This window comes from Rhincodon typus, chromosome 18 (assembly GCF_021869965.1).
Source record: "Rhincodon typus isolate 14 chromosome 18, sRhiTyp1.1, whole genome shotgun sequence".
Taxonomy (NCBI): domain Eukaryota; kingdom Metazoa; phylum Chordata; class Chondrichthyes; order Orectolobiformes; family Rhincodontidae; genus Rhincodon; species Rhincodon typus.
Genome location: NC_063349.1, coordinates 25,612,194 through 25,623,127, shown reverse-complemented (window position 1 = coordinate 25,623,127; position 10,934 = coordinate 25,612,194). Strand labels below are relative to the sequence as shown.

General features: G+C 42.5%; 1 protein-coding gene and 1 long non-coding RNA gene across 2 annotated transcripts in view; both read left to right on the top strand.

The window, feature by feature from the left end:
* The first annotated feature begins 27 nt into the window (after positions 1-27).
* Positions 28-1,565, top strand: LOC125485319. The gene is made up of 2 exons (XR_007264058.1): positions 28-472; positions 1,023-1,565. It is a non-coding gene; the product is annotated as an uncharacterized LOC125485319 (long non-coding RNA).
* A 5,067-nt stretch (positions 1,566-6,632) lies between these two features.
* LOC125485381 (bcl-2-like protein 13) overlaps positions 6,633-10,934 on the top strand; it is an 8,148-nt gene continuing 3,846 nt past the window's right edge. The window contains exon 1 of the mRNA XM_048607893.1: positions 6,633-6,674. Coding sequence (XP_048463850.1) covers positions 6,633-6,674 — 42 coding nt within the window. The remainder of the gene's footprint in view (positions 6,675-10,934) is intronic.

The following is a 10,934-nucleotide window of genomic DNA, read 5'->3' as shown; positions in this document are numbered from 1 at the left end:
TTTTCTGAAGAAGGGTCCAGACCCGAAACGTCAGCTTTCCTGTTGCTCTGATGCTGCCTGGCCTGCTGTGTTCATCCAGCTCTACACCTTGTTATCTTAGCTGAAAGTGTAACCTCCAATTAGAATGTAGTTCTGTATGAAGTACTGACTGTGCTCCTCTAAACCAGCAAACCTTAATGGTTTTTGTAATATTTTATTATCCTTGATTAAAGACTGCAGTAATTTCCTGATAACAGATGTTGGGCTAATTGATGTCTGTCACAGATGTAAATCATTATACAGACATGTATCTTTTGCTTTTCCTCACTAATTAGTTATGAATTGTTGGGAAAGTTGATCATATCAAAACAAGTCAAGAATTGTTTCTTTTCTCTTCGAACACAGTGCTGGAGGTGTTGAAATGTATAACTGTACAGGAAAAATAAAGGTTTCCAACACCTTGGAGAGTAGATTGGACCTCATTGCACAGCAGGTAAGGAAATTATTCATGGAGCTCTGAACTTTAAGTGTTAGTTTGGTAGTACAATGGCAGATAGACAATTGAAACAAGTTGTTGATCTTGCTCTTCCCTTTTGTGTAGTATTTAAAAAAAGTGTCTTTTGAGTGCTTTTCTGATTCAGTAGACTAACAAACTAGTTTCCTCCCTGTCAACATATCTTGGTTAAAATTGAAGTGAAAACACAGCAGACCCTCATCCCTGTTCTGAAACATAACACAGCCAGTTTCTACTTCTCAGTGCTAGCAAGTAACACTTGCACTGATTCAGACTGAGTTTGAGTTTATATGTGATCCTGAAGTTCTAACAAGATTTCTTAACACTTGAATTGAAACAAGACTGCTTATGGATAATAAATGTAAAGGAGTAGGGAATGTAAACTTGCTGAATTCCTGGTTTGAATGAATTGCCACTGGGCAACTTAAGTCCATTTCTGATGGAAATGGCATGTTAGAACATCTATGCTGATTTGTAATTAGCTCCTTACGACAGAAATACTAAAGCTAATGTTTTGTCCGTCTTTCAGATGATGCCGAATATCAGAGTGGCTTTGTTTGGTGCCAATCAAAACCGGAAGTTCTTGGACTAAATGCTATGCTTTAGACCTGGTATTGTATCCAAACAATACAGTAAAAAGATGTAAAAGTTACAGACATAATTTGAAGGAAATGATCTATTGTACTTGCTGTTCTGTCGTGTTGTATCTAAACTGTTTGAAACCACTTCATTTGGTTGTTTCTATCTTAACTAAGGGAAATTTCCAAAAGGCATTGGAAGATCATTGGGCTTATGGAGGAACTCCAGATTATTAATGTCAGTTGTACTTTTTGTATGCATTAAACTGTTTTTCTTTCCCAAATGTGATCGAAGCTTTAGGAATGTTGTGTTTTGTAGCACAAGAGTCAGTCATTGCAGCACACAGGTGATTTCCCTAAATATGAAGAAAATATTACATCTCTCGTGTTGCGGATAAGTCAAACCTGTACTATTTAATTGCATTGAAATGGTCATTTTGTTTTCAGGTACTGTATGTGTATATATGGTTCTGAAATAAACATCTTTTGCTGGACCTTCTATCTCTATTTCACTCATGAAATGACAAATTTTAATTTATTTTATCTTCAATTATTTAAATATTTTGAAATCCAGTGTTGAATTCATTTTAATGTTATGGTAATGGTAACTTTGGGCACTAAAAGAATAAGGACATACCTGTAAAATGCTTTTCAAGTTGGCACCCAAGGTATGCTTTCACCTTTTTGACATTTGCACTCTTTTTAATGATAATGTCCTTGAATTTCTTCACTTTTTAATATGTTGTTTCTAAACTTTGTATTTCTTCAAGCTGTTGCCTATTTGTTATACAGTGCTTTTTAAAAATACCAACAATTTTTTTCTTCATATATGAAAAGGAATTTTAGTTTTGAGTTTTTACTGGCTATTTTCAGCACATAGCTGGTCCTTTTGTTTTAAATTACATTGTCCCACTTAATATCACTTTGCTTGAACATCATTTTGTTTATAGGACTTGTTTCTTCAAATTGTACTGTCATTTATGGTTCAAGGTTGTGTTTTATCGCCTGTTAGACATCTGACATCTGAACCCACTTTGGTGTAGTATTGGAGAATTCTGAAGAACCTCAGACCAGAGTTTTTGTGAAAGGGGACAGGTCTTGCCTCTCAGCATTGCCTCGCCTATGGATCTGCTTTCCTTCCACCTTCTCTCTGTTAGCCGTTCCCTTCTGGTTGCTATTCTGAACTCACTCTCACTCCATTTAGTGGCAGCAATTGGTTGGAATCAGTAATATGTGACTAAGCATCACCATCTGCATTGGCCAACTTCTGCCACTAGATGGAACTAATTTAATCTAAAGATACAGGAATTTAAAAATTAGAAACATCAAATACATCCATGGACATATATTCAGTGGCGTACTTTTATTTTGCAAGTTAAATCAGGTTGGACTCCATTGTTCTCTACATTTGCAATATTTCAACTTGGAGTTTTCTGGGTAGAAAGTGTCTGAAAGATTCAAGCTGTGATTTAACACTGGTCCTGGTAGGAATCAGTGAGTCAATTTCTGGGAGATGTCAGCCAAATGTCAGTTTTGAGGAGTTTCATGGAAGGTTTCCCTTCTTGAGTCTAGTGCCTTTCCCACACATTTTTAACTCTGCTCACCTCAATGCACACCTCCACAGTGCTGCTCTGGTGTCGAGTGACTTCTGACCAGGTCTGAAATAACCAGAAGGTCAGTGTGGTGTCCGGTCTCTGATGAAACAAGCTGCAAAGACCTAAGTGGCTCACACTTAGGTCCCAGTGCTGTCAATGTTGCATGCAGCACCTTTTTTTTTCAATGGATCTTCATACTATTAAGCCTTCCTACCACCTGCAATTCCAACTTACTGATAATAGTGCATTACTTGAATGTGTTGCCAAGCATGACCGCTGTTTTCACTCAAGAGCAGAGATGTTCTGAGTGTTCAAGGAGATATAAAGTTGATAAATTGTGGAAAGAACCCTGCGAGACACTTTGTTCTGATGCCTGAGATGTTGCTATGGGTAAAGCGATTCGGCAGCAGCATTGCAACGAGAGGTGTGGTTGAGCTCTGAATTGTTGAACTGCATGACAAGTGTGCCATGATATGGTGAAGTTTGTTCTTTGTCATTACAAACCTCTGGACAGAGGATACTTATGATCACTGTGCACAGAGCATGCAGTGAGGTTTTGGGGCATGCTGACCAAGATAGAGTCTGCAGACTCTGCTAGAAAGTGCAGCTGCAAAGTACGTGCTCAGACTTTCATGTTAGAAATTGTCACTGTCTAATTTCTTTCCACTGCCTGGGAAAATAAGTGAACATAAGGGTACAATTAAGTAATAAGATGCAAATAAATCTCTCATTATTAACTAGCACAATTCTCATCTGTCAGAACCTTGGGTGGAAAACAGGGCTCTTTCTTCTCAACCTCAGCTTTTTTTTGATCTCCCATTGGCCAACTCCTTCCAGACCTTGACTGACATGGGCAATGTTCTATTTGAGTCACATCACAAAGTAGTGATTTTTCAGAAATGCAGCTGCAACTTTAAATGAAGATTACTATTTGTTTCTTTTTGGTTTGTTCAAAGTTGGCCTAAATTTTTGCTGGGATTTTGAAGAATAGATTGATCAGGAGGCAGTGGTCGATGGTAATAGCTTTGTTTCTACAGAGCTATGTAGTCTCCATCATTTATCCTGCACTGAGGAACCAGCAACTATTACATGCTGGCTCCCTCAGTGTTTAGTGTCTGGTAAGTAGCCTTGATTAGTCACTGCTTCATATGTGGACAACTGTAAAGAATAGATTTGCAACAGCTTGGACTCCTGTGGAAAACAGTTTTATGGTGCTAGAGACAGTAGGAACTGCAGATGCTGGAGAATCTGAGACGACAAGGTGTAGAGCTGGATAAACACAGCAGGCCAAGCAGCATCAGAGGAGCAGAAAGGCTGATGTTTCAGGCCTAGACCCTTCATCAGAAATGGGGGAGGGGAAAGGGGTTCTGAAATAAATAGGGAGAGAGGGGGAGGTGGATAGAAGATAGGTGGAGAGGAAACAAACAGGTCGAAGAGGCAGGGATGGAGCCAGTAAAGGTGAGTGTAGGTGGGGAGTGAGGAAGGGGATAGGTCAGTCCAGGGAGGATGGACAGGTCAAGGGGGCTGGATGAGGTTAGTAGGTAGGAGATGGGGGTGCAGCTTGAGGTGGGAGGAAGAACAGGTGAAGGAGGTGGGGACGAGCTGGGCTGGTTTTGGGATGCGGTAGTGGGAGGGGAGATTTTTGAAGCTTGTGAAATCCACATTGGTACCATTGGGCTGCAGGGTTCCCAAGCGGAATATGAGTTGCTGTTCCTGCAACCTTCAGGTGGCATCGTTGTGGCACTGCAGGAGGCCCAGGATGGACATGTCGTCTGAGGAATGGGAGGGGGAGTTGAAATGGTTCGCGACTGGGAGGTGCAGTTGTTTATTGCGAACCAAGCGTAGGTGTTCTGCAAAGCAGTCCCCGAGCCTCCGTTTGGATACATCTCAATGTCCTCGTTTTTCAAGGACCGCAACTTCCCCCCCGCCTCAGTGGTCGAGAATGCCCTCAACCGTGTCTCCCACATTTCCCATGACTCATCCCTCACACCCTGTCCCCGCAATAATAACCAAAAAAGAATCCCCCTCGTCCTCGCGTACCACCCCACCAACCTCTGGATCCAACGCATCATCCTCCGACACTTCTGCCATCTGCAATCCGACCCCACCACCAAAGACATCTTTTCCTCCCCACCCTTTATCTGTTTTCCGGAGGGACCACTCTCTCCATGACTCCCTTGTCCGCTCCACACTCCCCTCCAGCGCCACCACACCTGGCACTTTTTTTCCCTGCAACTGCAGGAAGTGCTACACCTGCCCCCACACCACCTCCCTCACCCCCATCCCAGGCCCCAAGAAGACTTTCCACATCAAGCAGATGTTCACCTGCACATCTGCCTACGTGGTATACTGTATCCGCTGTACCCGTTGTGGCCCCCTCTACATCGGGGAAACCAAGCGGAGGCTCGGGGACTGCTTTGCAGAACACCTATGCTCGGTTCGCAATAAACAACTGGACCTCCCAGTTGCGAACCATTTCAACTCCCCCTCCCATTCCTCAGACGACGTGTCCATCCTGGGCCTCCTGCAGTGCCACAACGATGCCACCCGAAGGTTGCAGGAACAGCAACTCATATTCCGCTTGGGAACCCTGCAGCCCAATGGTACCAATGTGGATTTCACACAAGCTTCAAAATCTCCCCTCCCCCTACCGCATCCCAAAACCAGCCCAGCTCGTCCCCTCCTCCCGCCTATCCCCTCCTACCACCTCAAGCTGCACCCCCATCTCCTACCTACTAACCTCATCCTGTCCCCTTGACCTGTCCGTCCTCCCTGGACTGACCTATCTCCTTACCTACACTCACCTTTACTGGCTCCATCCCTGCCTCTTCGACCTGTCTGTTTCCTCTCCACCTATCTTCTCCTCTATCCATCTTCTATCCGCCTTCCACCCCCCCTCCCTATTTATTTCAGAACCCCCTTCCCTTCCCCTCCCCCATTTCTGATGAAAAGTCTAGGCCCGAAACGTCAGCCTTCCTGCTCCTATGATGCTGCTTGGCCTGCTGTGTTCATCCAGCTCTGCACCTTGTTGTCTCAGTTTTATGGTGCTGATGACTGCTGAAAATCATGTCACAACTGCAGATAGATGAGAAAATATGGTAGTCCTGAACCTTCCACCTAGTCAATACACAAAGTCACAACACCAGTAAAGAGGCCAATGTTTATTTGGACTTAAATGGAAGAATCCAAGTTCAAATGTGATACCTTTTCCATCAATCCAGAAATGGTACTTGTACATCACTGTTAAATAAAATCCAAAAACTGAACACTGGTTCAGGGTAAGGAATGTATGGGAGATTACCTAAAGTAGCGAACCTTGATCTGTAGTTAATTACACTACAAATTAAGTTGAAACTGTATTAAATGTTTTGTCGCAAATTCCTTTTACTTGATATTTTGTTTAGTGAAAATCAAATGGCCATATTAAAAATGTTATTCTTTTAACTGGCCTCTGGTCTACACCCCTATTTTCTTCACTTCTGACTGACAGCATTTGGCTATTAAACCAGTGGTAACAAAGAAGTTGCTGGAAAAGATCAGCAGGTCTGGCAGCATCTATGAAGAGAAATCTGAGATAAGGTTTCAGGTCTGGTAACCCTTCCTCAGAACTGTAGTAGATAGGAAAATGTCAGTTTACATGCAGTTTATATTCTGCAAAATAGTCACCCAGTCTACACTTTGTTTCCCCAATGTAGAGGAGACCACATTGTGAGCAGTGAATGCAGTAGACTGGATTGTGGGAAGTGTAGGGAAAGTGCTGCTTCACCTGGAAGATATGTTTGGGCCCTTGGATGGTGGGGAGGGAGGAGGTAAATGGAGCAGGTGTTGCACCTTTGCCGGTTGCAGAGGAAGGTTCCATGGGGACGGGTGTAAAGTATTGGGAATCCAGGAAGAGTGGACCAGGGTGTCCTGGAGCAAACAGTGCTTGTGGAATGTGGACAGGGCATCTCGCTGGAGGTGGCGGAAATGGTGTCCAGAAGATCACCAGACGTGGATGCTGGTGGGATGGTAGGTAAGAACAAGGGAAACCCTCTCGCTGTTGTGGGAGGGAAGGGAGGAGATGAGGGTGAAAATGTGCAAGATGGGGTGGACCTGGGTGAGACGTCTCAACAGTAGAGGAAGAAGGTGGAAATTTTGGAGGCTCCCTTGTCGAAGTTGGTCTCTTGGAACATATGTGATGTAGACAGAGGAACTGGGAGAATGGAATGGAGTCTTTACAAGATACAGTGCGAAGATGTATAGTCCAGTAGCTGTAGGAGTCATTGGGTTTATAGTGGATATTAGTGCCCAGTTTATCCCCAGAAATGAAAACAGATGTCGAAGGAGGGAAGGGAGGAGTCAGATAGGCCAGGTGAAAGTGAGGGCAGGGTAGATATTGGAAGTGAAATCAATGAACTTTTCCAATTCCGGACGAGAGAGGAAGCAGCACTGATGAAGACATTGATACATCAGAGAGAGTTGTGGATGGGGGCCAGCATAGGACTGGAATAAGGTACGTTCCACGTACCCCACGAAGACCCCTCCGACCTGAAGAAAATGAGTTAAGAGAGAAGTTGTTAAGGACGAGGACAAGTTTGGGCAAGAGGAGGAGGGGGGTGGTGGGGGGTGATGGTTCAGGTCTTTCCTCCAGGAAGAAGCGGAGAACCCCAAGACCATCCTAGTGGGCGATGGACATGTAACGTCCACGGTAAAGAGGAGGTGCTGGAGCCTGCAAATTCTGAAGCTGGTGTAAGTGTCAGAGGAAACGCAGATGTACGTGGGCAGGGACTGGACCAGGGGAGAAAAGACTGAGCCTAGGTAGAAAGAGGAGTTCTGTTGGCCAGGAGCAGGCAGAAATAATAGATCATGCCCGGGCAGTCCTGTTGTGGATTTTTGGAAGGAGGTAGAAGCAAGCTGTGCGGGGCTGGAGGACTATCAACTTGGAGGTAGTGAGAGGGAGATGAAAGGTGGTCAGTGACAGTAGTTGGTACAATGGCTTGATGTTCCATAGTGGGCTCATGGTCCACCCTGCTTTTCCTCTACATTGGAGAAACAAAGTGTAGACTGGTGATTGCTTCGCAGACCAGCTACATTCTACCAGCAAAAAAGATGGAGCTTCCAGTTGCCTACCATTTCAACACCACCCTGTACACTGGCCAACATCTCTGTCTAAGGCTTGCTGCAGTGTTCTAGCAAAGCTCAGCGCAAGCTGGAAGAACGACACCTCATTTTCCGCTTGGGGACCCTGCAGCCTTCTGGACTCTAAATTGAGTTCAGTAATTTTAGGGCCTGAACTCTCCCATGTCCTAGCCCCCAATCCCACACACCATGCATGGTTATCACAGTCTACCATTACGCATTATCTATTGGTAGCAACCAACAGTCTCCATTAACAGCTATTCACTTTCCTAGCCAGATTATCCACTTCTCTGTTCTTCTCTCTTTTGGCTCTATCCCCACCTATCTTCTGCATATAAACTAACATTTTCCTATCTACATCAGTTCTGAGGAAGGGTCACCAGACCCGAAACATTAACATGGATGTCTCTTCACAGATGCTGCCAGACCTATTGAGCTTTTAAAGCAACTTCTGCTTTTGTTTCTGATTTACAGCATCCACAGTTCTTTCATTTTTAAACTAGTGGCATGTGGGTTTGGTCTATTCATGAGGGAGTCTAATAATCAACTAGTTCAATCTTTTCAGAATTGTGATTTTAAACCAATATGTCTCAGAGAGCAGATAACTGAAGGCCTCCTGAAGTATTAATGGAAGTTTACTTATATTGTGCAACTTACAAAAGAGAAAAATGATACTAAGCCGTTCAGTATAGCAAAAGCTAGGATGAGCAATTTTTAAAAATAGTTAAAAACGTTTGAATTCAGTTTGAAAGGGAGTGAAAATAGATGTAGTAATAGTTTTTCTTAGAAAAAATTTAGTTCTGTCTCCTCCCCATTTAAGCCCTACCTAGAACATACATCTGGGACTAAGCTTTTTTTTGATTGCTTGTTCTAACATCCTCTTTAGATTGGTAATAATTTCTGAACGATTACATTCTTGTGAATTGCTTTGCTACATTTTATTATTCTGCCAGTGCTATATAAATGCAAGTTGTAGTTTCTATTTTGAGCACCAGTTTAGTAAAGTGAGATTTGATAAATAAAGTGATTGAAGTTATAAATTTCCTTCTAGCAGATGGAGTTCCCATTAATGTTTCAGTAGATTAAATTTAATCTCAAGGGGAAAACTTGTGTGACACCACAAAACATATAATAATGCATTTTTAGTTCACGTAAAATCTGTACGTGATGCTATTTCAGATGCTGGTACTGTTATGATTTTCATTATTGAAAAATAATTCCAAGAAATACATTCTAGTCTGTTCATAAGCTTTGTTACACTTGTGATAGCTACATATACTGAAAAATCCTGAATGAAAGGGTGCTTGCCCAAAAACGTGTTAGGCATAGCTTTGAAACTGCCGAGGAAACCCCTAAGTAGCCTGGATTGCCTACAGGCAACCTCTGTAAAATAAAAAAAAGTGACGCAGTAAATATGTGAAAAAGTCTTTATTTTTCAACTTGTTCACATTTAACAATGGTCTGACCTTGTCCAGGAAAAAGTATTAAAAATGTTGGGAGTTACCCCTGGCAAAGGCAGTCGCCATTTTCTGCTTACCGTGCTGTCTTTGCACAAGTCCACCATGTTGTCAATATAGACAAACCTTTTTTCGTGCTGCATTGCAAAATCTGTTGTGGCTTCAGCAAGGGAAACAGGTTGGTGAGCAGATGGGCATTCATCAGACTCTTCAGGTTATCAGAGTGATAATCCTGTGCTTTCCTGATCCATATGTCAAAAATACTGGAGATTATCAGGGTGGTTTTTATTAGTCTCATCCTGTAATAGGTAGTAGCATTTTGATGTATGCAATGCAACCTGGCTTCTTGGACTTTCCCATCACAAGTGGCAGCATTTCAGTAGCAACCACGTTGGCCCAGACTAAAGCAGTGACACGTTCCTTGTTGCACTTTCTACCGTTTATCTCTCAACATTAAAAAAAAATCTGGTAAACAGTCTGGCTTCATCTAAAGTAAAAACATCTCTTGCCGCGTACTAATTTAGGACCTGAGTGAGACCATTTCTCAGCCTTTGCTGCAGGCTTACTCATGATTTCTCTCTCCTGTTGTTGGGGATAGTCATAAGGTAAACGTCCATAAGTTCAGTTAATATGGAGTTACTAGTTCAAATTTTTCCAAATTTTTGATTTAGCGCAGGGATCCTTTACCTGGATTTCCTGTTCTGCAATAACTGACTACGAGTTTCAAGTTATCCACATGGACTCATCACAATTTCATGGATTGGAGGATTGCAAATGTAACACCACTATTTAGGAAGGGAGGCAGAAAGAAAACAGCAAATTGTAGAGTGGTTGGCTTGACATTGTAAATGGGAAAAATGCGAGAGTCTGTTATTAGAAGATTTAATAGCAGAACACTTAAAAGGTAGTGACAGGATCTGCAGCACTGCCATTCTCCAGGGGCACTTCTGAACCATTCAAAATCAAAAAGCTCTGATGCACCATGCAGTTATCAATCTTCAAAACTCATACATTCATAATTGTCATTTTTTTAATATGAAAATTTGTAACATTTGGGTAGCAAAGTGTTGTCCCTTGTAATGTTTCTTTATATTTCACCTTTTAGGAGTAACAGGTTCCCCAGTGTACCTTACAACTAGGTGAAAAGTAAAGGAAAATGCTCGGGATTAAGACTGACAGAGAGGTGACCAGGTGCATTACCGGTCTATTCCATAGACTCTGGAATAGTTCCTATCGATTAGAGAGTAACTAATGTAACCCCACTATTTAAGAGGGGAGGCATAGAAAAAACAGCAGATTGTGCTTCTCCAGCTCCACACTGTTACCTCAGACTCCAGCATCTACAGTTCTTACTATCTCTGAGTAAATTGTAGACTGGTTAGTTTGACATTGAAAGTTGGGAAAAAAATGCTAGAGTCCATTATAAAAGACTTAATAGTAGAACACACGAAAGACAGTGATAGGATCAAACCGAGTCAACTTGGATTTATGAAGGGAAAGTGATGCTTGATTTAAAAAAAAATTGATAATGTAACTAGTAGGGCAGATGAGGAGAAGCCATTGGATGTGGTTTATTTGGATTTCCGGAAGGCTTTGATAAGGTCCCACCTAAAAGCTTAGCACGAAAAATTAAAATACATGGGATTGGAGGTAGTGTACTGAAATGGCAGACAGGTAACAAAGAGTAGGAAGA